We start from the raw sequence: 27,796 nt of genomic DNA, 5'->3' as shown, positions 1-27,796 counted from the left end.
TTTTTTAAATCCTGTGTTTGAGAACAGCACTTTTAGAAAGTGGCTGTTCTCTTGTCTAACCTTTCTATGTGTCTTGGCCTGTTTGTGAATTGACTGACTGGTTTGTGAGTGACATGGGCTGAGGAGCCCCCAGGAGGGTGGATGAGTCAGCCCTAGGCTGAATGACTGCATCTGCATCTTGAGTGGTGGGAGGGGATAGCACCTGGGCCTGCCTTCCACAAAGCTGGCTCCACCTCCTGCTGGGCGGCTGACGACCCTGCCCCTCTCTCTGAAAGGAGTGGAGAAGACAGTAAAACAAAGTGCTCAGGAACTGACCTGAACTGGTTTTGACCATGCCAAGGCCACTCTGCCTCTAGAGAACGAAGAAAAGACTGGTATAAGAAGGGCTACCCAGACTACAGAAAATTAGATCATCCTGGAATCAAGAAGCCAAGGAGAAAGCTGGAAGACTGAAGAGGAAGGACTGTCCTGCTGTGTGTTTATTGGCTGACCTGCAGTTGCTTTGCTGCCAAGGAGAGGGGAAGGACTTTGTTGGTGCTCTGGATGTTGTGGCCTCATATTTGGGAAGCTGGACAAGGAGAAACTAAGACAATCTGCAAATTTTCACGCATCACCTGCTTTCGGAGCGCATCCCCGATAGTGCAAGGAAATTCCTGCCACCGCGAAAGATCGAGATAGTCGCAGCGCCTGTTGCCGCTGCAAGAACTGATGCATTCTTCACTTGCGGAACACATCCTGTCCGCACAGATTCCTGTCGCTGCGAGCATCGTCGCAGAGCCTGTCATCGCTGGGTGAGATCGCCGCACCGCTTGCTTGCAAGCGGCATCACGTCGCTGCGAACATCGTCGTAGAGCCATCGCATCGAGGGTTGTGAGAGGAGAAGATCGACGCTGCGCCGCGCATCGCCGCCGCACCTGAGATCGTCGCCGTCCCGAAGATCTACGGAACCTGAGCACCGGAATCCATACAAGGTATCACATCGCTCCCCATACAGACCGGATTCGTCACAACACGCCCGCTGAGTCCAGTGGGGCTGTCGCATCGCCTCCCCAGGGTCTCAGGAGTGACGCATCGCTTGTTTTTCAACGCTGCAGCTTCCATTTGGAACTTTTGTCGCATCTAAAGGTACTTTTGGCTAAACATGACGCAACTGTGGATTATTTTGACACAAACCCTAGAACTCTTTTAAAATCATATCCTTGAACTGTGTATGTTGGATTACTTTATTTTTCTAAACTGGTGTGTAGTCTATTTGTGGTGTTTTCACTGTGTTACTGTGAATGTTGGTACAAATACTTTACACACTGCCTTTGATAAGCCTGTCTGCTCGTGCCAAGCTAAGGGGGTGAGCAGGGGTTATCTAAAGAGTGTATCCCCCTTGCCCTGGCTAGAAGCAAGAGTCCCTATTTGGACATTGGTACCTACCTCTACCAACTAGAGACCCCCAGATCTAACAGTAACAGTCTTGCGCTTCCCCTGGGACTCCTTCAACAGCTTTTAAAGCCTACCTTTGGAGAAAGCTTTCATTATAGTTTTCAAACATATGTTTTTAAAACTGTATAGGGTATTGAACCAAGCTCCAGAAAGTTTAATTTACAACAGAATATTAGAAGGATTTCGAAAATTGAGACCAAATGTTTTTTTTTAAGTGTCCTGAAGTCAGCAGAACAAGACATTTCTTATTTCTGTGTCTTAAAAAAGGACACATATGATAGGGAAAGCCCCTTAAGGATAACTGTGAACTGGTGATATTTTGTAAACTGTACAGTAGAAATGAAAGAAACTGTATTAGGATGGGACATGATTTCTATTATATTTCATGGTCGACAGGTGATTGAGTCAATTTCCCTTGACTTAAGGAAACTGTTATATTTTGCAAATGTGCAATATACATAGAACTTTTTCTTTTTGTTCTGCATCTGTTCTGTATTCATTCTCTGCTTTATTTTTCCTCCCTTTGTTACTAAATATGCACACAGCCGGGGACGAAGAAATTCGCATGCCAGACACCAGGTATTGTGCTTCTGTGAAACAGGCTTTACAATTCATGCTTTCTGCTACTTGCCGTGCTTTTTGTTAAATATTCTTGCACACCCTAGGAAGAAATATATGGACTCAGATTTGTAGTATATACATATTGTAGACATTACTCCTCAATTAAATTGGTGATTGTCTCGGCTCGCATGTGTTCAGAGAGTGTAGTCTAATCTCTCCTTACATTGACTCAGTGAAGCATGGGCCACAGTTTATGATGTACAGGTCCTGTCCTTCTCCAGTTACATGAAAATACATAAACTATGTCGATCAGCCATACATTTTTATAGCCTTTTTTACAATATAAATATTTTGCTGCTTTGCTCTCATATGTATTTGCTAATTCCTTAGGACGAGCTGAACATAAATAGATCGCCAATAACATGTGTTTTTCCTGAATATTATTGATGTACACAAACATGACTAAAAGCATATTTAAATTGTAATTTTAAATGTGAAATTGCATTAAAACGTTTTTAGAAGATGTTTTTTTCTGATGACCAAGAAATAGGATTGAATTGTGGAATACTTGCGAATATGGTACCTTTGAGTACTAAATTTTTACCTTGTGGGTGTGTAATCATGAGAGGGGAAACAGTAATCACATAAATACAACTGTGCTTGTAAAGGAACAGTCCAATAAGCTGCTTGGACGTGTCCAAGCGGGGAAAAGCAATGAGCATTTCCAGACACATTGCAGTGCCTCTGGGCACTTTCAGTAAATTATGGAGCTTTATTTGCCACTTAGTTAGTTTTCTATTAAATTGATTAGTCATGCATGGTTCTGAGTGAATTGTTATACGGAATTTTATACGAACAATATAACTAATCCTATAAATGTAAGTATCATATAATTCACTTATGTTGCATCATTAGCTCAGTAGATATGCCCTGGCACCTATGATCAGCTGAAAACAGTTGACTGTGCCATATGATAAAAATCAAGTTTTGTAGTTTTGTCACAGCCCAGTTACAGAACAGAAACGATCAAATATGCTACACAGAGCAGAAGGGAGGAAATTGACTCATTTGATTGCCACAGAACCTGGAGTCCTGGGTTCTACTCCCTCTGTCACTATGTGTGTGTCTGAGTGCATCAGTTCATCTCGATGCGTTTCAATCAGCTTATGTGTCAGGACTGTACATGCTCAGAATGGAACATGTCCAAAACCAGACCCACAAGAGAGCAGCTGCAACTATTCAAATGACCGCCAAGTTCCTAACGTTCACAATCAATAACAAGTTGTGTGCATAAAAGTGATGGAAGAAACTGTATACATTGTCCTTAATAAAAGTAATTAAAGTCCTGTCAATGGGGTTACCGTAAATACTGGAGAAGCGTGGCAAGCATGGTTCCACAATAACACGCCTCACACTTGAGACTGTAATAATTCACTGAAGGCTATACCACATCCATTCCTGCCCAACTCCAATTGACACTTTTTAAACGGCGTCATGTTGCTTCAGAGTAATTTTCTCGCCGGAACTTGCTCTTGTCTCGTTGCGATGAAGAAACTTGCGTTCCTGTGCTATTTTATAAATCTGAAAGCACCTCGGCGTCGTGTTTTGCCCTGCCTATATTCCAGCACCACTCGAAAATATTGCCCAAAATAGAGATGGCGCGATCTTTTATTCAGGGCCTTTGGCAGCACAACACGGTCATTTGGCAGTGCGCTCCGAGGCGCTTGTTGCGGCTTCCTTCGCCCGGATTGTAAACCGTATTGTCCTCGGCTCGTTTCTGAATCGACGCACTTCCGTCCTGCCGGCTTTCCGTACTTGACGCCGTTTGCATGGGAACAATGTGCGCCCCGCGCGGTTTGCCATTAGCATTCCGTCCGCCCAGAACTCCCTTTTGCAAATGTGTGACTGCGATGAAAGATGCAGCATCCCTCATTAGTTCCGGTGAAAACTCTATGACCCAATCTCGTTTCCACAAATGTGCAAGCCTCCAGTAAACTGCGCGAGCCCCATTGTCGGATTGGCTTAATTGGTGACAGCTGCAGGATGCTCGTCGTTTTCTTTGCCAAACCCTCTCCTGGTCCAAGTCCGCCTTCCGCTGGCTTCTCATCTGTGGTATAATTTGGGGCACAGGCATCCTTGAGTAGCTGATGATGTTTGCAAAGTTGTATAATTAGTAATGTCAGATGGTGCATTAAGTACTCATTAGCATTTTTTGTTTAGGAATCTAAAAAGCCAATGGCAGGGTTTATAGGTGGCCTGAAAAATCTTACCTTTGGGAAACTGTATCTTGTTTTGTCAGTGAAATAATACAACTATGTCCTGATTTTCTAGTCTTTTGTGTATGAAATACATTTTGATTAATTTCCCCAGGATTCGGGACAAGTCATTCCCCGGATTGTGGAAAGCTGTATTCGATTCATTAATCTGTATGGTGAGTTTCTTTTAAAATTCACATTTTAGTCCAGTTTATTTGTTTTTGCATGTTTATGTGTACTTGTTAAATTTATATTTTTCAATTAAACCTTAAGTACCACCTTACAATACTTTTTTATCACTTAAGCTGTCACTTGCAAATGCAGCTATTACATTCAGACTGTTTTTCACTCGGGCAAAACACACCTGTTATAAACAAAACGTCGTAGCCTACTCACCTGTCATTTTTGAAATCTGTAAGAGCAGAAACTACACTCCAGCCTCTACAATGCATGTAAAAGTGACAGACTGCAGGCCAGCTGAGATTCCATAGGTTGATATTAAAGTCTAAGTTTGCAAAATGAAAGCATATGGTGTACCAAATATATTTATTTGTTTTCGCTTACAGAGAGTTTTTTCCATTCTTTTGTCGTAATATCGATTGTGGACAATAGTGGTACTTACTCTGGGCGTTGGGTCAGCCCATTGCTTAAAATTGGCTGCCTTTCTTGTCGTTCTCATCTGCCTGCTTCTTATTCGGTGGCTATCCTCGTCCATCTTGCATCTCTCTCTCGGCTGGAACATTCCAAATTTTCTTGTGTCCTTTTACTGTTCACTTTTAGAAAGCTACTTTCTCTTTTGTTTTAAGCACTCCATGGGAGTTCATGTGTTTTCCTGCTGTCTTGCTAGTGTGTGTCTCTTCACCCCTCCGCACACTGTGTTGCTGTCTATCACTCATGTGCTTCTCCCCTTCACTCCTCTGTGACGCTTCCTCTCTCGTGTGCTTCTCCCCCATATCCACGTCTCTTGCATGTTTGCTTCCCTCTGTGCTCCATGTTGCTCTCTCATAAGCGTTTGCCTTTCTCTGCCCCCTTGTAATTCCCTCAACAAGCACTCTCTGTGTTGCTTGTTACCCATGCCTTTCATGTTGCTACCAGGCCCTTCCTTGTGTTGATTCTCTCAGACCCCCTAAAAAAATGCTTTCACATGCTTTTTCTTTTTCTTTACCAATCAAACTTGGATCATTAAAAAGAACAAGCATTTACAATGCAATGGTTTCGACTTTGGAAAAGTTAGAGCTATTGGCATTGCTCATGACATTTCTTTTTTTTTTATACTTATAAGTAAATGGCATTGTTATTTACATTGCCAACAGCTCTGAGAGAGAAACATTGAACATAGGGGGGTGGAAATTTTGTGGGGATCACACTGGGGACAGAAGAAAAGAGCTGATAAACCTATGCACTCTCACGGAGTACAATCCGAGATAAAAAAAGTAATCGAATAAGAAGCAAATAAATGAGATTGACAATAAACACAACCACTGGTAAGCAATGGACAGGTTGTAGGCACACAGTAGGTCTTTTGCAATCAGACAAGTTAAACTACGTGGGCTGGACCACAAAAAGTAATGTGTTCACGCTGCGTCAAAATGTCAGGAAGTTAAGAAACAAGCATGGCCAGTACAAATAAGTATGACCTTAATGGGCTGCACTATCAAAGACACACTCATCACTCTGAACTCACACTAGCACTGTTCATCCCCTGCACTTGTAATTGTGGTTTGGCTGTATGTATGTAGTAGTGTATGGATGTATGGATGGATGGAGTTTATGGGATGGATGGATGGATAGTATGGATGTCTGGATGTAGTGTTACATGTTTGGAATGTAATGTATGGATGGATTGGCTAAAGGATGTATGCTTTGGGATGTATTGTTGGATGTAGTGGGATGGACGGATGGATGTATAGTGTGGTGTTATGAATGAATGTAGTGTGGTGATGGATATATGGATGGATTAGGGGATGACTGGCAGAATGGAGTGGATGTTTTGTATGGATGGAATGGAGGGAGGCTATGGATGGATGGAGTGGTGGATGTAAATAGGGATTTAGTGGGATGGATTGTGATGGATGGAGTGTGATGGTTGGATGCAGTGGGGGGATGTATGGATGGAGTGGTGGGATGGATGGATGGAGTGGGATGGATGTATGTCTGTTGTGGGGGTATGAATGAATGTAGTGGACTTTGAAGCTGCGGATCCAGGTTCGAGTCTGGTTAGAGGCTCAACATCAGTGTGATTCTGGGCAAACCACTTAGTCTACCCGTGCCTAAAAAACACATGAATGTGTCCCTCCATAATGCATCTGGCGCTCATGTAAAGCGCTCCGATATCTTGGGGTCGAGTTCAAGCAGTATAAAAACTGCAACAACAAAAAAAGATAATAAGTGGCTGAGTTGGGATTCGAACCCATGCAGCTAGAGTAAAAGGCTCATACAGGTCACTGGCGTGCAAAAATACAAGGGCTGAATATACGGTGCTCAACTACTAGGAGTGGCCCGGCTATGACTTAAGAGGGTGTGGCTTAACGGCCAGAACGGCCGACTTTGAAGCTGCGGATCCAGGTTCGAGTCTGGTTAGAGGCTCAACATCAGTGTGATTCTGGGCAAACCACTTAATCTACCCGTGCCTAAAAAACACATGAATGTGTTTTTCCATAATGCAACTGGCGCTCATGTAAAGCGCTCCGATATCTTGGGGTCAAGTTCAAGCAGTATAAAAACTGCAACAACAAAAAAAGATAATAAGTCGCTGAGGTGGGATTCGAACCCATGCAGCTAGAGTAAAAAGGTCACTGGCGTGCAAAAATACAAGGGCTGAATATACGGTGCTCAACTACTAGGAGTGGCCCGACTTTGCCTCAAAACGGTGTGGCTTAACGGCCAGATCAGCCGACTTTGAAGCTGCGGATCCAGGTTCGAGTCTGGCTAGAGGCTCAACATCAGTGTGATTCAGGGCAAACCACTTATTCTACCCGTGCCTCAAAAACACATGAATGTGTCCCTCCATAATGCAACTGGCGCTCATGTAAAGCGCTCCGATATCTTGGGGTCGAGTTCAAGCAGTATAAAAACTACAACAACAAAAAAAGATAATAAGTGGCTGAGGTGGGATTCGAACCCAAGCAGCTAGAGTAAAAAGGTCACTGGTGTGCAAAAATACAAGGGCTGAATATACGGTGCTCAACTACTAGGAGTGGCCCGGCTATGCCTCAAGAGGGTGTGGCTTAACGGCCAGATCGGCCGATTTTGAAGCTGCGGATCAGGTTCGAGTCTGGCTAGAGGCTCAACATCAGTGTGATTCTGGGCAAACCACTTATTCTACCCGTGCCTAAAAAACACATGAATGTGTCCCTCCATAATGCAACTGGCGCTCATGTAAAGCGCTCCGATATCTTCAGTTCAAGCAGTATAACAAGTCAGGTCCCGGGCCGGCCAGCCAATCACAGCGCGGCCCAGGACAAAGGGGCGGGACAGAGAAACGCCACCGAATCGCGTTTTGACGGGGAAAGCGTGATTGACAGCCAATCTCTTCCAATGGCTAGCCTCCATTTATGGAGCTAGCCAATGGAAGAAGGGGCGGTTTCAAGTCCCCACTATTGAGATAACATTAGATTTCGCCCTGGGCGGAGCAACTGCTACGCAGTTGCTCCGGCCAGGGCGAAACCCTTAAAAGGAGTGCAGCCTTTTATAGGTACACAGATACATGGTGCGCACGCCTACAAAGTAATGTGGGCGGCTGCATCATAGGATTAAAAAAATAATCTTTATCCATGTTGCACATAGGAGATGCAAACAGAACAATTGATGGGCAGAATGCAGAACAATGTCATTCACCCCATTACAGAGATCTTGGCCTAAATCCATTGATTTTTTGCTCCTCATGCCATTCCAGTTTGAACCTATCCATATGCAAATCAGTGCACCCAATAGGAACAATCCAGCTCGAACTGCCAGGCCAGGCTCTCCCTGGACTGCAAACAAGCATCCTAGGACAGGTTTCCGGTTTTCACCCCTCCTCAGCCAGGATAGCTTGAGTCCAGTGGCATGGAGAGCACAGGACACACGTCTCGGCATACCCGATCCACTCAGGGTGATAAATGCAAAAAGAACAATTGATGGACAGAATGCAGAATAATGTCATACATCGCCCCCCAGTACAGAGATCTGGGTCTAAATCTGTTGTTTTTTTGCTCCTCGTGCCACTCTAGTTTGAACCCAGCTATATGCAAATCAGTCTTGATCCCCGCCCAATGGGAACAGTCCAGCCCAAACTGCCAGGCCAGGTCCTCCATGGCCTGGAAACCAGCATCCTAGGACCGGTTTCGGGGTTTCAACCCTCATCAGCCAGGGTAGCTTGACTCTAGCGGCATGGAGAGCACGGGGCCCACCTCTGGGCATACCCATCCCACTCGAGGTGACAAATGCAAAAAAACCAATTGATGGACAGAATGCAAAACAATGTCATACATTTACCCGAGTACAGAGATCTGGCCCTGAATCTATCGTTTTTTTGCTCACCACCCCATTCAAGTTTGAACCCAGCCATATGCAAATCAGTCGTGACCCTGCGCCCAATGGGATCAGTCCAGTCCGAACTGCCAGGCTACGTCCTCTCTGGCCTAGAAACAACCATCCTAGGACCAATTTTGGGATTTCATCCCTCATCAGTCGGGATAGCTTGACTCCAGTGGTATGGAAGCAAAGGACCCACGTCTGGGCATATCCATCCCACTCGGGGTCACAAATGCAAAAGAACAATTGATGGCAGAATGCAGAACAATGACATACCTTCACCCCAGTACAGAGATCTGTGCTAAACCCATCATTTGTTGGCTTCCCATGCCATTCCAGTTTGAACCCAGCCATATTTACTTATTTAGAGTTTTATAGAGAGCGAACGTGACCCGTTAGGGTATCAAAGCACTTTACAGGGATAACACGTTGTATACATGTTTGAAATAGATAATAAACATAAATAGGGATAGAAGGAAGTGACTACACTTAGAAATAACGGTATATACAGAGCAGTAAACATGAGAGCATTATGAAGAGATATCCAGCAATTGCATTCGAAAGATTAACAGGCCAATGACAAGAGCGACCAAGCAGTCCAGAATCTAGCAGAAAACTGAAGCAATGCTGCTGAGCGGTGTGCGCAAAGAATGAGTTTTATGGGAGGAACTTACCCATTAGGAAGGTTTTAGCTTACTTTAAAAAAATTGACAGAAAAGGTATTCTTCTGATGAAAGACAGCAGCGAGTTCCAGATTCTTGGAGCGGCCCCAGAGAAGGAACGATTGTAAGTTTTTTCTTTCGGAAGCGGGGTGGCTGGAGCACACAGTCTCTGGTGGACTGTGAGTTTCTGGCTCCTCCAGAAACCATGATTTTCTGGGTGACAAATGCAGGGAATTTCGCGTGTAGCGCTTTGTGCATGATTCATGCTAGTTTGAGTTGGATTCTGGCTTCAAGAGCAAGCCAGTTCAGCGCCTTCAGCTGCGGTCCAATTATTTTGATCCATTTAAGAGTCTAGCAGTGGCTTTGAGGCAAGCTTTTAGAGGGCCGTGGAGATCTTGGATAGGCAAGATAGGGTTGAGCATCCTTATTCAATTCTGGAGATAAGTAATGCCTGAACTGCCATCTTTAGGTAGAAAGCATCAAGGAAAGGTTTTAGTTTCCTAAGGTAGCTCAGGTGAAACCTGCCAGTTTTGACCATTGAGTTGATGTGGTCTCGCATATTCAGGTTGCTGTCCAGGGTCAAACTGAGAGATTTGGCAGATTCCACTATGGTTGGTGTGCAGCTCAGTGCTGTTATCAACTTAGTCCATTCCAGAATTTCAGTGGAACTTTTAGGGGGGGGGGGGGGGGGGGGATTAGACGGAACTCCTTTTTTTGTGCATTTAGTTTGAGCTGGTTGCTGGCGAGCCATTAAACAGTTAGCTTTAGAGCCTCATTCAAAGAGTTGAACTTTTCTAGTGATGAGATTTTGATGTATATCTGATTATTATCGACATACATGTGGAAGGAGATGTTGGCAATGCGTAGTATTTCAGCTAACAGCTCAAGGTAGATATTGAAGAGGGTTGGGGAAAAAGTTGAGCCTTTGGGGACTCCGATTGTTATCGGGCAAGGAGCAGATAGATTACTGTTGACTAAGAATCTTTGGGAATGGTTCTGGAGGAAGGATCCAAACCATTCGAGAACGGTTCCCCCTAATCCCATCCTGTGTTCGAGGCGTTCAAGTAGTTTTTGTGGTTGACTGCGTCAAATGACGAGGATAAATCCAGTAGAATTAAGAAACATGTTTTGCCTTGGTCAAGGGCTTCAAGAGCTTTGTCTACAATATGGAGAATAATAGTTTCCATGCTGTGCCCAGGCCTAAATCCAGATTGGAATTCGTCTTAACAGGTTAAAATTGGTGATGTGTTGGCTCAGTTGAAGTTACACACATTTCTACAGAACTTTCGCTAGAAGTGGAATATTGAATATTGGTCTGAAACTGTCTGGAATAGCAGGATTCAAGGTGTTTTTTTAATGGGGATGACTTGACCGGTTTTTAGAGAGTTAGGTATAGACCCTTGTAGTAGAGAAGCGTTGATTATTGTAGTCTAAATGGAAATGATAAATAGGTAGTTGGGGGCCAAGCAGTTGGAGGAGGGTGGGTCATTAAAGTGGTTATTCTGTTTTAAGGAGGATAGAATTTTCAAGATCGAATGGTCGTCATATAACTTTTGGACCAGTGCGCTTGGTTTTTGGGTGTTGCCTGCGGGGGATGAGAACAGAGATGGGTCCTGGCAGGAGGAGGTCGGATGTTGGTGGCGGAGTTAAGTTTGCTTCCTAGGGAGTTAATTTTGGATGTAAAGAAGGAGGTTGTTAGGGATTTTGTAGTTTCTTTGGAGGTTTTAGTGGTTTGTTAGATTGGTGTTTGACCATTTCAAAGAGCTTACGGGGTCTGTTCTTAGCGTTTTCCAGTTCCGATCTAAAGAACTCTTTTTTTACACCTTAGGATGTTCCTGTTGTATGCATTTCTGGTTTGTTGGAGAAGTGTTAGTTGGGAGGCTGAGGGTTGCTGTCTATGGGTTCTTTCAGTTAACCGGAGAGCCCTCCTTTCATTGTTGAGGGATCCGTTGAACCAGGGGGTTTTGTCTTTGATTTGTGATCTTTTTAGCTTCATCTGGGCAAGATCATCAATTATGTCAGACATAGGTGAGTTGTAGTGCTCTGTATGTCACAACAACAGTACTCCTCACGATCTGGGCGATGCTCAAAGGGGTCCACCTCCTGACATCCTCACACTCTGACTGAAATATGCACAGAGCGTAAAGGCGATCAAGCAAGGGATAGGGATAGGGTAGGTGCAGCTTTGGGAAAGGGAGACCTAAAACAAAATAAGCATATATTAAATAGGATTCACAGGTTAACCTACACTCATATATTCTCACTAAAGTCACTTTAATACCTTTGTAGGTTCTTCCCTGGCGGACAACATTCACCCTGTTAGTAAGATCCCTCTCTCACTGCTGGGAATAATGTATAAACACCTAGAAACCAAACACAGTCCATTAGTGTTCTACAGTTGAATACATGCAAATAGATTTAAACTCATCCACATACATACCCTCTACCATACACCCATGTATCCAGAAGAAAAGAAAAGACCAACTCCTAAAATTAGGTAAGTATCTTTGGCAAAGTATTGTTGTTCTGCAAAACAAACTGCGAAGTCCAAGAGATACCGCTTCCCAATGGCATTCAGGCAGGTCACGGAATGCAAGTACTCAAAAGGGTAACCATATATCCATCAGTAAAAGTAATAAAATAAATAAGTCTTGAGAAACAATACAGTATGGATGTCTCTGTAATTATCCAGGCACTTGACACCCAATAACAAGAACCAAACCAATCCTTACTCCTCTCCTTCGTTCCCAGAAGCAAAGGAAAAACAAACCGCAGCAGGAGTCTTTGCGGTATATCAGCTTTCTGCAGAGACACCAACATGAAGCAGAATCATCACCGCGGTCGCAAGCGGAAATCCAAGCAGGAGAAAATATGCGGGCCGAGATCGATGGCCCAGCAGAGCTGTCCTCCCGCTGCAGCCGCAGGCGGGAGACCCCTTAGTCAGATATCGTTCACGCTCGGCCGAGCGGAAAGATCTTTTCTCTAGCGCGATCCGCCCAAGTCAAGAACGAGAAAGAACACGCAGCGTCTCGGGCGGAGAGGGCAGTTCCAAAGGTACGAGCAGAAAGTAGGCAGAGCAGCCGCTCTGCAATCCGGAACTTCACAAGAAATCAAGAATCACGTACAACTCTCCACACGTAGTACGTGATTAAATAGAGTCCGATCCCTCCCACAAGGATGGCCTTCTGGGATATGTAGTTTCTTCTGGCTGTAAGGGATTAATTACGGTAGGCGCGCAGCTAGTCAAGACCAGACACTGTAAGGACGTTGACCTTCGATAGATTTGGAAGCAGATGGAGGTCATTTTCGCAACGTGCAGGGTCAAGACTGATTTGGATATGGCTGAGTTCAAACTGAAATGGCATGGGGAGCAAAAAAACGATGGATTTGGGCCCGGATCTCTGTACTGGAATGAATGTATGACATTGTTCTACATTCTGTCCATCAATTGTTCTTTTTGCACATAGAAGATGTCAGAAGTGATGTAATATGTGGGGTAATTAGGAGTGCATGGTGAGGGCGTGAGTGATAGTTACCTTAGGGAACGAATTATAGTTACTCAAGATAACTATAACTGGTGAATTTCTGTGTGTTTTTTTTAGTTAAAAAAATTATTTTGTTACTAAACATTTCCCCTAACTATAGCATCACTTTAATTTTTTCAGTGAATTTCAATTTTTTTTAACAAAAACAGATCTTTTTATTGTCACACTTAACTATAACATTAATTTAGCCTTGGTTTTTTTGAGTGGATTTCTCTATTTTTTTATAACATAAAGTAATATTTTATTACCATACGTAAAGTCAACAATCCTTCGGTCGTGCGCCACAGGGCCACTGTGATGGCCACAGGGCCTGCTGACAAACCTTCCATAGGCAGCCATGGCTTGGCCTGCCTCAGGGCTCTAGGGCTAAACCATCAGCTTTTGGCGTACATGGCGTGGGGTTGGCCTTCGGTCACCGTGGACCTCAATACCTGAGCCCAAAACGTATATTTTAAGGGGAGTGGCTGTGCAGCCCCCTTCCCAAGCTTTGATAGGCTCGAGGGACCACATCTCTCTGGGCCAAATACAATTAAAAAAGGGAAGGGGGCTGGGTGGCTCCTCCCCTCCCCAAGCCTTAATAGACACTGGGGATACCATCCTTCAGGGGAAAACTATAAAAAATTGGAGGGGGCGTGTGTTGTCCCTCTCTGAGCCTTCATAGACCCTGTGGACCCCACCCCTGGGCCTTTTTTCTTTAAAAGGCTTTACGGCCCCCCTCCTCGAGCCTTATCAGGCCCTGGTAACCACATCCTAAAGGCAGTTAAAAGGGGGAGGGGGTGAGTGGACCCCCTTCCTGAGATTATTTGGCCCTGGGGACTCCATCCCCCGTGGCTGGGTAATTAATAAAGGGAAAGATATGTGCAGCATCTCTCCCTGAGCCTATTTTGGCCCAGAGGACTCCATCATTTATAGATGGGTGCCCAGGTGCCAACTCGGGGCACCCACCAAGCACAACATGGTGCAGGAGCCAGCATTGTTCCCGCCCAGAGGGAGAAGCTTCTTCAGGCAGAAGCAATATGTCAGTGCACACAAGGAAAACCAATCAATTGTCTGTTGAAGCATTTTTAAAGTTCCCATTGGATGGGAACAGACTTAGGGGCCCATTAGGATGGCGGGCAGTTTGCCCCCACCGGCCCGGCGTAGGTGAACCGCCCGCCATCCACACCAGAAAGACCCCCCCGCATTATTAGGATGGCTGAGGGGGTCCGCGGCAAACGGAAAGACCGTCCGCCGCTTTTCCTGCCGGTCGACTCGCCGACCGGACGGAAAACACCTTTAATATGGTGGCGGTGTTAACAAGACACCGCCATACAAATTAGGATATATGCTGTGATCAACCTTTCCATGGCGGCGTTGCCGCCATGGAAAGGCATGCAGTCTTTTGCTATTGGGGGCCTGTTTCGGGCCCACAGGGTTTTGGGGGGGTCAGGGTGCACATGGGGGGTACCTATGGCACCCCCCTGCAGTTGCATGCACAAGGTGGCAGGCACTGCACAGTGCCTGTTAACATTGGGCATTCAACTGCACAGCGTGCATTTCCAGCAATGCTGGGAATGGGGGATGCCACCACCACAGTGGAGGTGGCATCCTAATTGCAGGTGCGGGACCGCTGCACCCCTGGCAGACAGTCCCGCATCCTGTTACGGTGACGGGCAGACTTTGACCACCCGCCATCATAATGGACCCCTTAGTGCTTGCTCCTGTTTTGAAGGAGATTTGAAAATGCTCCTGCCAGGTGGGAGCAAACACAGGTGCAGGCAGGAAAACGACTGTGTCCCGGGACTGGGCTCCCTGTAACACAGCAAGTGATTTGGTCCGGTGGGACGGGGTTACCAGGGCCATTGAAGACTCAAGGAGGGTGGTGGCACTGTCCCCTTCCCTTTTAATAAAACTGATGGCCCTGGGAACCCAAAGGCCTTTTTAAGGTTAGTGGAGGGGGGCAGTGTGGCTGCCTTCCCCTTAATAAATAGACTCGGGTTGAAAACGGCTCAGGGAGGGGGCCCTATGGCAGGCTGCCAAACCCATGCTGCATACAGCCTTTGGCTGTGCGCAGCAAGAGGTTGGCCACAAGAATTTGCCTGCCACCAGGCCTTGTGTCCAAACCCCCAGCAGACTACCACCCCCACGCCACACACAGCATTTGACATGTGCAGCATGGGGTTGGCCTTCGGGCACCGGGAACCCCAATACCTGAGGCTCAAACATATATTTTAAGGGGAGGGGGAATGCCTCCCCTCCCCCCTCCCCCTCCCCAAGTCTTGCTAAGCCCCAGGGATCCGGCTTACCGGGACCAAATGCATATAAAAAAGGGAAGGGCCCCATGGCCCCCCTCCCCGAGCCTTAATAGACATAGGGGATCCCATCCTCTAGGGCCAAACCAATAACAAAAGGGACAAGCCGTGTGTCCCTCTCTCTTCGAACCTTTATAGACCTGAGGACCCCACCCAGGACTTTTTTGTTTAAAAGGGGAGGTGGGATGTACAGCCCCCTCCCTGAGCCTTATCAGGCCCAGGTAACTACATCCCCGGGGTCAAAGGCAATTAAAAAGGGAAAGGTGGTTGTGGCTCCCTCTCCAAGCCTTATTAGGCTCTAGGGACCCCATCCCCTGGGGATTAGTAATAAATAATGGGAGTTGGTGTGCAGACCCCTCTCCCTGCACCTAATTAGACCTTGGGTACCCCATCCCCTGGGTCCCTAAATGTAAATAAAAGGGGAGGGGGCCACACAGCCCTCCTCCCGAGCCATATTTGGCCCTATGGAACCCATCCCCCTGGGCCCAGTGTATTTATTAAGGGGACTGGGGCACATGCCCCCCAACCTGAGACGTTTTCGGCCCAAGGGCCACATCACCCAGGGCCCAAAGCATTATTTAAGCTGAGGAAGGCTGTGCGGCATCCCTCCCAAAACTTATTTTTGCCCCGGGGACTCCAGCCTCCAGGCCTCCATTATTTGTAATTGGATGCCCCGGTGCCAACCTGGAGCACCCACCAAGCACACATGGTGTGGAAGCCCAGATTTCTCCCGCCCAGGGAGAGAGAAGCTGCTCCAGGCGAGAGCCCCTCCTCCCCTTAATAAATAGATTGGACCCTGGGGAATGGGGTCCCTTGCATGAAAACGGCTCGGGGAGGGGGGCCGCGCTCCATGCCCTAAAAAATGATGGCCCTCGGGGATGGGGTCCCTGGGACCTTAAGTGGTCGGTGAAGGGGGGGCTCTACTGATAAGAATTTTAAATCTATATTTACCTATTTGCATTTACCTTCTCAATATTTTGGTCCTCAATATTTTTGACGTTATTATGTCCACCCACTATTTTTGATTCTGTCAGTGATCCCAGGAGACTAAGTCCCCGAGTTCTGTAATGGCTGCCTGCAACATTTTTCTCATGTCACTGGCAACCAATTAAAGTGATGGCAAGCTCCTGCCAGAGCGAGATGGCCCAAAGAAAAAAAAGCTCCCCGAGACAATCGGAATGCTCTATTTTTAAATTGCCACTCCTGCAAGACTCTCACGGAACCAACTGTCCAGATATAAAAAGATTTTTTTAGCTCTAATTTCTTAAAAACTACTCAACGAATTTACACCAAATCTCAAAAAGCACAATCTATGGACCAAGATCAAGCTCCCTGCCCTTTCATTCTCGGACCCCGCTTAACGTTTCGCTTTCCAGGAAGGAACTGAAGTGAATTTGCTTTGTTTTTGGGAATTTTTTGTGAAGATTCATGAAACGGCACCAGTGTTAATTAGAAAACCAAAAAACGCCTTGTCTGTAGGAAAGCAGCCCTATCTATACGGCCAAGTAGTGACCGCCACTAGGTTATATGCAAAAAATACATATAAAGAGAACAAGAGAGAGAGAGAGATATTTATTATTTATATATATGTGTGTGTGTGTGTGTGTGTGTGTGTGTGTGTGTGTGTGTGTGTGTATGTATATATGATCAAGGGATCAAGGTCCCGAAACGCGTCATGGCGGCGTGTTTGTCTGCACAAGGATGAGAAAATAAAACGACTTTTTGCAAATATCCTATTGGGTCCGGTTTCGTTGTAGTCCTGAGCGGTGTTTTAGGATTCAGCGGAGTTCTCTGCATATATATATATATATATATATATATATATATATATATATATATATATATATATATATATATATATATATATATATATATATATATATATATATATATATATATATATATATATATATATATATATATATATATATATAGTTTTTCAAATCATGAATAGTGAAGATAAAGTTATATTGCATTGACTCCTCAACTACTGTGAGCATAAATTGATTTATTTGAGTAATTAAATGTGTCTATTTTATATGACTATATATTTTCAACAGTGAAAACAACTAAATAAAAACAATTAAAATTAAAAAGTAAGCTTGGAATATTTACTTTTAATAGTTTGTTTTCTTTTGTATCAAAGTGAAACTAATGCTTACATTCACAGATTTTTCCCATATCTTATCAATGTAGTAAACATGTTGACTATGTAGCAACTTTATAGTGAAAGATTCTTTTTTTTTAACAAAAAGGGGGCAAAATGATTATGCTACATAAAATAATGAAATATAAGGTATCTCATATTTTATGTGATTAAAACAGCTAACGAATGGCGATAAATGCCTTTTAACTTCTATCAACTGAGCTTAAATATTGTATGTGTTCTCATTTTCTCATTTTTTCCTTTAGGACTCCAGCATCAAGGAATATTCAGAGTGTCAGGCTCCCAGGTGGAAGTCAATGATATTAAAAATGCATTTGAGAGAGGTAACTGAAATGGGAGAATTAGTTAAGCTCTAGCTTTGTAAAACATCTTGTTTTTCTTCTTTTTACTAAAGCAGCTAGAAGACCTTCACCATGTGTAGACCTTACTCTGACAGCACTTACTAAAAGTTTTGAGGATATTTCTAAATGTATAGAGGCACAGGGTCCTAAAAACTTTTGAGCACCCCATAGCACTACACACTCCAGATCCCTACAAACGCCTTACTAGCCCTATACACTGCCCTTCCTAAACCCTAAAAATCCTTACTAACTATACACTACCCATCCTGAGGCCAAAGATGATGCACTACCCATCCCTGAGCACAAAAAAATGCCAAACTACCCGTCAAGACAACCCATAACTAAGGACTAAATATCCTTTACTATCCGTGTATACTACCTATGCCTCAGCACTAAAATCATCTTACTACCCCTAAACACGAATAATCAAGGGAGAGATGAGGAGAAATATTGAATGAGGTCCTGCACCCACACTCCTCAAGAATCTACACTTCCGCCCGATGGAGACTTTGACTCAGCCACAGCTACCACTGTGAGTCACACGCAGAAGGGGTACTTGGCCCAGTTGCTCAGGATCCATAGTTAAGTAGAGCTCTAGGACATCAGGAGTAAAAGGTCTCAACCACCACGGTTGGGCCCAGTAGCCCCCTGCATGCCTCTTGACCCTCTGAAAGGGGTTCTGACATATGGTAAATCACTGATGGAACTATGGGGACAAAATGGTCCCTAGAAGTTACCCTTATCAACACTGCACCAAAATTGAAGCTCTCCCGGAGCAGGGAAGGCTCTGAGGAGATTCACTGGGATGGTGTGGACGGCAGTTGAGGTTCCAGCATAGTTGCATTTTGTTCTTTGAGAATGTAGACGTGTGATAATCCGAGTCTGCAAATCAGTGATGAGTGTAGCAAGGGGCTCAACATGCACTAGAAAATGTGGTTGACTGTACCCCTACTTTTTGATAATGTGTAGGTATTTACACCATACCTTACTTTCTCGTGCTACAATGAATCTCATGCTAGTTTTAATTTAATTTAATTTTTAATTTAATAACGATTTCTAAAGCGCCTGGTGACCCAAGGGCATCCCCGCGCTATAAGATTTGTGATCCTGTTGAGGGGGAGGAGAGGGAGGGGAGACAGTCAAGGGGACTTCATTTAGGAAACAGATGAGTCTTTAATTTCTTGCGGAATGCTAGGTAGTTAGGTTCAAGTCTGAGGGAGCGGGGAAGAGCGTTCCATCCCGTAGCTGCTTGAACGGAGAATTGTCGTCCCCCTGTGCGGGTTCTTTCGAATCTAGGAATGCTAGCTAGGTTCTCATTCTGGGATCGTAGGGATCTGGTTGCTGTGTAGGGGGCGATCATTTTGCTGAGGATCGCCGGGCCAGATCCGTTGATCAGCTTATGTGTCGTACACATCGCTTTGAATTGCACCCTTTGGCGCACAGGGAGCCAGTGCAGAGCTTTGAGGGCCGGCTTGGCAGACATTCTGGAGGGGATGTTAGTGAGCAGGCGTGCCGCCGCATTTTGTGTCCGCTGGAGTTTCGTTAGGGTGGCCTCAGGGGCTCCCAGATAAACCAGATTGCTGTAGTCCAGGCGGGACAGTACTAGTCCCTGAATGAGTAGTTTCCTAGAAGTAGGTGGCAGTAAGGGCAGGATCTTGCGGGTCGTGCGCATGAGCCCGAAGCAGGTGCCCGAGGTTTTGGTTGCTTGTGTTTTCATAGTAAGCTCTGGTTCGAGCCACACACCGAGTGTCTTAATTTCACGTTTCGGGGGGGGGGGGGGGATTTCCCTGAACACATCGGGCCATTATGGAGTTTAGGGCAAACAAGAGATTCACAAGAAAGTCCTTTCTACTTCTTAAGCATGCCAAGAAGTAATAGACTAGAAAATGTTGCTGGTAAAATATCAGTCATCTATTCTGCACTTTTGCAGCCAATACACCCTCACAGCAAACAGAGGCCTATTTTAGAATTACAATTTAGATGCTCTCAGTGGTGGGCTTTTTCACGTCTAGTGCCAAATAATTAAAAAAAAAACTGTAAAAATACAGTAAGAAGAGGTTGGAGTCAGAAATTGCTGTACACCATGGGTGTGATGGGGCAAAAATGGCCAAAAAGAGTGAGGGAGGAGAGTTCCTCGTGCATCTGAAAATATTGAGACCACTCCGTTCAAAAAATGTGAAAAAGGCTAAACATGAAAAGAAATTGGTAGTTTACAATAATGTTTTCTTATGAAACAATAATATGGATATTCACCAACCTGTTCTGTCAGAAAAATGCTATTATTTTGCCACAAATACCTAAGCAATTTCTCTTTGCCTGTGCTGTTTGTCTTTCCCTTTTATAGGAGGCCCCGGGAGTCGGTGCTAAATGGAGTCATTCACCATAATGTGCCCCAATAAGCATTTGTGGTTTGTGGTCAAATGCCCTCTAGATGCTTGCCCCGCCCTGCACGGGTGCTGCAGTGTAATTTGCAGACCACAGCTGCTGGATGTTTGTCTATTTTCGGATTAAATGACACAGTCCATCATATGAGCCATTCTTTCTATTTTTTCATGAGCGTAGCGAATCCCGCAGAGTGAAAATAAACACTTTTTCTTCCAGGTGAGGATCCCTTGACGGACGACCAAAATAACCATGACATAAATTCGGTGGCTGGGGTGCTGAAGCTGTATTTCCGAGGCCTGGAAAACTCGCTCTTTCCTAAGGAAAGGTTTAACGATTTATTATCGTGCATCAGTAAGTATTCGCTTGTTTGCTTCTTCCTCTGAACTCCCCCAGATCTTCTTTTTTTTTTTTTTTTTTTGCACAACTGGTTTCCTGAACTCTGCAGAGTAACTGCTTGCACTGTTGTGCGTTGCCTGGCCTCACATCTGTAATAGTCCATGTGCAGCGTTAGTCATCGGTGCAGCTGTGGCCGCGCCCACCCATCAAAGGGGCCGTGCACAGCTCTTTGTGCTGGGCTCAGCAGGGCAGCATTCCAGCTGCTGGGTGCAGGGTACGGCTATTCAAGCCTTATTGTAGTCTGTATTTTTTCTGTAGTTAGCAAATCCAGGCAGGCCTCAGCCATGACGATGCTATTGAAGTTTACTCCTCAAGTAGCCACTTGTATTTAAAGGTTTTTGTTGTAGTTTTATAGTATATGGAAGGACATGTTTTCCAAGGCTTTTATCTAATTTATCAAGGGCCTACCCTTGCTTTGCTGCTGGCTAGGGTTTTAATTTGTTTATGTTGTGTTACGTGTTGTTTTAAAGCTTTAAAATCCTGTTTGGAGAGCTGATAGCTGTCATTTTGTGGGCAGTGAGGAGTGCTGACGATGGAACATGATGGCATTTGAGTAGGTAATGAAAGGTTATGTCATCAGACGCCTTGCACAGCCTAAGTTGCAGGGAGCTCTTCGTCTGAATGGCTTTAATATGTGTCCATGGGTGTGTGCAGGTTGGGTCGATTGTTCCATATCTGTAAGGTCTTCTCCCCCCTTTCCAGTAGGTTCGCATACAGAACGCTGTTATCATGAGACCTTTGCATACCCCATACTGCATGGGTTGTATGCACCACTAGCTCGCATAATGTTATTGCAATGTCAGTACACAGTACGATCTGACCTACGCCTATCATTGAACAGACTTTTTCTTACAAGACTTTGACCATAAACACAAAATCACCAAAATAGAAATTATGTTCACAATTTACCGGCAAGCTCTGCTTGTGATCCAGATCATTGCCTTTAAGCAATCTGGAAATTACAAAGGATTGAATTCATTATTTGGCCAAAAATCCTACATCTTGAGTATAGTGAAGGATTCATTTAAATAATTATGAACTGAGAAGAAAACTTTTTACAGTAAGTGCCGCCCATTGTTTGATTAGATTTGCAGACAGTGTTCTAAGAATGCTGTGAGTGGAACAATGTCTATTTTCTCATTCTCCATGAGAGTACATTGAGCTAGACATGCTCTAAACCTGAAAAGCAGCTTCATGATATCTGTGTCACTCCATCATACACTGCACAGCTCGCTGCTCCCCGATGCTGAACTCACTCTAGAAGATTATCTACTTTCCTGCTGCCACCACCCCAGATTCCTTAAGCTCATCCTCTCCTTCCCATCTAAGACCCGACATTGTTTGTCTCTATCAGGAGCCTCGACGTACAGTTCAATAAAAACCATGGGTCTATAATCATGTATCACAACCACAGTTGCCAGGTAACCCCATTCATGGGCCTTCCTCAGTACTCCTTCTCCCTAAATTGAAAGGTAGTCAAATTTGCCAAAATACCATTATCTAACTTCTCCTGACATGTACCCATGTCTCACCACAGACATCAAGCAGGCAGGCTGGCTTTCAGTCAACCAGACCCTATATAAACTGCACATTTTAATGTTTAAGCTGGCCTCCTAACCAGTCTACATCTCACCGCTCGTTCCACAGTTTGTAGAATCATGTTCACTACTATCGGCCAAGATATAAAGTGCTAAAGCCCTGAAATCACCTTGAGCTTTAGCAATTTCAGGTTCCTTGACTTATTTATTTATTTATTTATTAAGCTTGTAAGGCGCGCAGCTACCCAAAAATGGTTTCCCGGCGCCAGGACCGTGTATTTAACCAAAACAGACCCTATTGCAGATGATATTGATTAAACAACCAGGTTTTAACCTGTTTTCGGAAACACGGGTGGTTTTCTTCTTTTCGAATGAAAGTAGAAAGAGTGTTCTAGAGGAATGGACCAAGATAGGAGAAAGATCTCCCTCCTACTCCTCCGACTTGCTTGGACCTTTTCTATGGATTGTCATTCCAAGCCAACTCTGGGCAACCACTTCCGTATCTCAGCTCCAGTTCAGAGTCACGTCTCACCCTGAGACTGCTTCAACCCAAAATCCTTCACCACCTTCACTCTAAACTAATGATCTTCAAACTATTTAATGCCACGCCCATCATGTAAATAAAATAACCCCTACCTCGGATTTGCAATCACATTTCCTCAAAATTATTCCGTAAAATAGGCAGCCTTGAGCATACTTAACGAGGCAAAAGTGCAGTTATATTCAATTATCCCTTTTTAAAATCCAGTTGTATATGTGATTGCCAGCATTCCTTTTGCAGCCAGTTCTCCCGTACAAGATTAAATGTATCCACAGTGAGAGCCTTTCTCAGACATAGGAGGAGGTACTTGAAGGGTTATATGAAGGCCCGTCCCCACTTGACAGCTACTCCCAGCCAGGACATAAACAACAGAAGACCTTACTTATCGTCCATTACAGTGACTCGCTTACCCCTCTGTTTTCTTTTAGCATAGTCTCCTGCCTCTTTCTCTTTCAGTCTCAGGTGAGACCTGTTCATCTGGCTCTGCCTTTTCTGGGGTGCAGACGTCCGAATCATAGTGCAAACCTTATAGGTCACAGAAACTTGTCTCCTCCTTTCGTCCAAGGAACATTCAAATGCCAGGGGTTTCCTCTGTTCTCCCTTTCCTGGGTAGTAATAGATGTACCTGAGTTACTCTTAGAAGGCTACTCTGCTACCTAGGCAGGGCCTGTCCTCCAACATAAGCATCCACTGACTTAGGCTATCTTTTTAATTCTTTTATGGTTTTCCACGCATCAAGATGGTCTTCAGCAGCTTACAAGAGCAAATAAAGAATAGTACACTTGCTTTCCTGGCTTCTATGCTTCCACCGCTTGCTTTTCAAGCAACACTTTTTTAGGTCTCACCTGAGCCAGCGCATGTGATGTCTCAGGCGAGAAATTTAGTAAGCGAGTTTTCAAAATGGTACCCACAGGCTTTTGCCGGCCACCAGCTTGCTGTTACGCGCGCAACGTGTACAGCTGCCTCTGTAATGCTCATTAAGCCTTACAGTGCGTGCGTGGGAATCCCCTCCCCTCCCCTACCCCGTCCCTTCTCCTCGTCAGCTCTTCATTTTAGTTTCAGTTTCGCGCCGCGCGGCTGTGTCACTTTCACGGCTGTGCGGCCATTACTTGGTTTATATAATCCCCTCCCTCCTCCCTTCTCCCACTCCCTCCTCGTCAGCTCTTCATTTTCGTGCCGCGCGGCCATTGCTTGTTTCAAATGTCTTCTGTTTTGTTGCTCCCGTAAATCAGTAACCGGAGTGATGTGATCTGTTCAGACGCAGCGTCTGTTCCCGCTGAGGCCGCCCCTGGCTCCTTAATGTGAGTAATTACATGAGCAGCCACACTTGAGTGGACATATTGTTACCGGGAATGTACTTGTTAGTGGCTATCGCTTGCATAAAGACTCTCTATAAATAATTTGTTTGAATATTGTTTGTTTAAGCCCTTTTTTCCGCTTTTCTCGAGGATGTAGAGTGTCTTTTTGTGCTTAATGTGTAGAGGAAAGCTAGTAAAGGAGCCGGCTCAAGCATTAACACAGATGGACCGGGCCGCTATGTGTTTAGCATTTTAAGAATGGTGGGATTTCTGTCCCTTTAAAACAGGGGCCCTGACTCACACGGCTGGGCACTGAATGCTTCTGGGAGACTTGAAGAAGCAGTCTGGGCAGTGCTTTAATTGGGCCTGTACTGAGTACCGTCACTCTTCTATTTTGAGAGGGAGAGGACCAGCACTTCTCAAGAGAAATGCAATACTTTCAATTGGAGAGCACCCCACTACCGGCACTGCTCAGAAACAAGCCAGCACTTATATTTTTCCATTTCAAGTACTGGAGGAGGGCTGTAGAAGTCCCCGCACTTATAGCAGGGAGTGTAATAGCGGAATTAATTACATTTACTGGTCTAATGGGGTCTTTCTTCGGAAGGGGCAGTTGCCATACTATACCACTCAGGACAGTTTTAGAGATGGGGTAAAAATGAGCAGGTGCACAACGTCTACTGGCGTAAACGTGTTTCTGCTGTGACCCCCATTCCCTGGCATCGCCCACGCGGCTTCCGTAGGACGTGCACAATTCTTCAGCTGATATGTGCTTGGCTGCTATGGAATAGAGCTCGGGGCAGGGCTTGAGGCGTTGCTAAAAAGAGCACATTATTCAGCAACTGTTTTGTTGGCCTTAATAGAAAAATAAATGCAAGTTAACGTATTCGGCGGGAAGGTTCAATTGATTAATGCACTCACTGCGGACGTCTGTGTGTGTATTCCAGACAGGGCCGGTTATTGCATTTTAGTTTTTTGTCGAAAGCTGTGGCTCGAGTCGCATTTGTACTGACTCTAAGCAGAACCTTGTTGTCACACCCTCCTTTTGGATATCTGTCTTAACCCTGCATGGGAATGGCATGATGATAGCACGAGGGGGACACTGGGTGTCGCTTACACTGCACTATGGTGGCACATTGAAGGGAGATGGATTTCACGGTGGTGACAGCAGTTGGGTACATTGCATGGCGGTGACACTGCATAGTGGTGACAGAACAGGGATAGCACAGCATGCTGGTTACACTGCGCGGTAGTGACAACACAGTGGACAACATTGCACCAGAGTGATATTGTACATGGGGGATGTCTCAGGCACTTCACGGTGTGACACATCAAACGGTGGGGACCCTAATGTTTCTTTGCCGTTCCAGGATTTCCAAGTTACGTTTATAGAGATGCCCTTGTTTTCCTACCAAAAAGCAACCTGAGAATGAAACTCACGGCAGATTATCACTGGACGGCAGGCCCATGCTGTGCTTTGGCCACGTGCATTGTACGTTAATTCCTTTTCCCACTGTTCAAGATGTGCCAGAATGATATTCTTGTACGAACTAAGTAGATGAAAAAAAGTTAAAAGGAGAAAGGTGCCATTGCTGCGAGGTAGAGTGCAGATCAGGGGGTGGTAGGGCCTGCTTCAGCGGAAGAGCATGCTCCTATATGTAGAAATTGCAAGCCTCCCCCTGCCCCTTCCTAGCCCAGGGCATTGGTAGCTTGCTCTGGATATGCCTTGCAGCAAAACAAGAGGCGCACTTTTACACCCACAACCAAGAGATCCACTGGTGGCTGGGATGGACTGCAGAGAGACCGATGCAAACACTTTTGTGTATTGCTTGTGAGAGGCCACTTAGCGACAGGGGCAGAGCCTAGGTAGGCTGCACCAGGCCTGCACTCTATCCGAGAGCCCCCCTGGCGGCATAGGTCAGAAGTGACTCACAGCGGACATGCAGCAAGCACTGCTAATCAGGTGTGAAATCGAGGAAGGGGCGGACAGGGAGACACAAGCCTTCTTTTCAGTGAACCTGCTTTCCAAAACAGAAATGTAAATATGCGTGCCAACTGGTAAATCTGCAGATATAAATGGTGCCTGGTCTGGAAGTCAGAATTTTGGCTTTGATTGATGGAATCACTTGAAGCTTCCTGAGATATACGTTTAATCTTTTTCAGACATATTTCAAGGGAGCTACCAGTTACGATGTAAGTGTATACTTTTAAAGACGGTTACCAAAATAATTGCTTCCTGAAGAGACACATTTATTCTTTTTGAGGAGTATTGTAAGGGAGCACCCAGTTAAGCTGTGCAAAGTGTGTGCTTTTAAAAGACTATGGCATTTAAAACCAGCATTGGCATAGCCAATAGGTCTCGCTTTTGGGACCTTATAAGTATTTAGTTTTGTAGCACAATATCCTTGGTGCAACAACATCAGCTGTTGCATGGCTAAACCATGTACCTTAGAAATGTTTAGCCATGCAACAGTTGGTGATGTTGCACCAAGGATATTGTGCTGCATAACTAAATACTTATATGTTCCCAAAAGCGAGACCTATTAGCTATGCCAATGCTTGTTCTTTCTGGCTAAGCACTCCACGAGACTACACGTGTCTTCCTCATGTAATTCTCTTCTCCTGCACTCCATTTTGCTCACGCTTGTGCTTCTATCCACTGCTCTGCCATGTTGCACTGGCTCGCATGTCTCTGTTGCTTTCCAGTTTGTGTGCTTCTACCCCACTGATTTGCTGTCTTGCACATTGTTTCTTCTCTCCGGTTTTACCCTCCATGTTGCGTCCACCTCACTCCCTCCCTGTTGCTTCCACACCTCTGTCCTCCTTCTCTCTCACCATTGCTTCTTCTCCCATCCCCCCGCATTGCTCCCGTCCATGTGCACTCTTTACGTTTCTCCCCCCCACGCGTAAATAAAATCCCAATTTTTGGGGGGATTTGCCGATCCTGTTCAAAACAAAAGAACAAACAAAACAAACTTGATAGCAGCTTTTTGTAGGCAAGCACGTTGTGATTCCAAATGCCAGGCATGTCATAGGCTTTCTTTTTCTTATTTAGCTATGCTGTACATCATGGGGGATGCTGTACAGCAGGACTAAAATCTGTTGATAAAGCTAATAATTTACAAAGGCCAGACCTATTTGCTTTACCAATGTTTGTTTGTAAATACTATCCAACAAAACTACACAACCCTCCCGCGAAAGCATTGGTAGTAAGGTTCTTAAACGTCCTTATTTTAGATTGGACTGCTGTGGTGGTAGGAGGCTCATACATCCCACAAAAAAGGATTAAATTGGGCTGCTGTTTGCATGTCCATGCATGAAATGGACACAGTGGCTCCGTTTAGCTATCATTACCCGCTCTTTTTAGGGCTCGGGCTCTGAGTACACTGTGCATGTAGTGTCGCGTAGCGAGAGTCCTGTTCTCTGCGTTTTGAAAATAGACCTTGAAATTCCACATAGCTCGTGCGTGTGGATTTCCAAGGTCCATTCTCATTGGCCTTGGCGTGCGTGCTGTTTTTAAACAGAACACGCAATAGGCCATAGGTGGTCGCATAGCTCCGCCTAGGGTCTATTGGTGTCTGTTACGCGCACCAGAGGCCATATGTTTTGAATTATCGCGGCTTGACAGCTGCGATAATTCAAAACATATGCTCGCAGTGGCGCGCGCGCACCACTCGTGGGCTTTAGATCAGTCTGCTGCCCGAGAGAGAGTCCCTATAAACACGCAGAAGCTGTTCCTGGGCAGTGAGAGGCGCATTCCAGAGCCCCTTCTGCGCTGGCGCCCCTGGTGTAATGGTGACTGAATGCACGTGTGCGCCGCAGACCGGAAGGGCTTGTTCGTGGTCACACTCCAAGCACTGGACACGC

The 27,796-nt window shown here is 45.2% G+C and overlaps 1 protein-coding gene across 1 annotated transcript in view; it reads left to right on the top strand.

Moving 5' to 3' along the window:
• The window catches only part of SRGAP1 (SLIT-ROBO Rho GTPase activating protein 1), a 538,479-nt gene that overhangs the window by 448,305 nt on the left and 62,378 nt on the right, over positions 1-27,796 (top strand). The window contains exons 12-15 of the mRNA XM_086919057.1: positions 1,980-2,013; positions 4,366-4,426; positions 17,676-17,753; positions 20,373-20,507. Coding sequence (XP_086775183.1) covers positions 1,980-2,013; positions 4,366-4,426; positions 17,676-17,753; positions 20,373-20,507 — 308 coding nt within the window. The remainder of the gene's footprint in view (positions 1-1,979; positions 2,014-4,365; positions 4,427-17,675; positions 17,754-20,372; positions 20,508-27,796) is intronic.

Source organism: Lissotriton vulgaris, chromosome 1_1 (assembly GCF_964263255.1).
Source record: "Lissotriton vulgaris chromosome 1_1, aLisVul1.2, whole genome shotgun sequence".
In the NCBI taxonomy this organism is placed as follows: domain Eukaryota; kingdom Metazoa; phylum Chordata; class Amphibia; order Caudata; family Salamandridae; genus Lissotriton; species Lissotriton vulgaris.
Note: the sequence above shows the minus strand (reverse complement) of the source record. Positions and strands in the feature narration are given on the sequence as shown.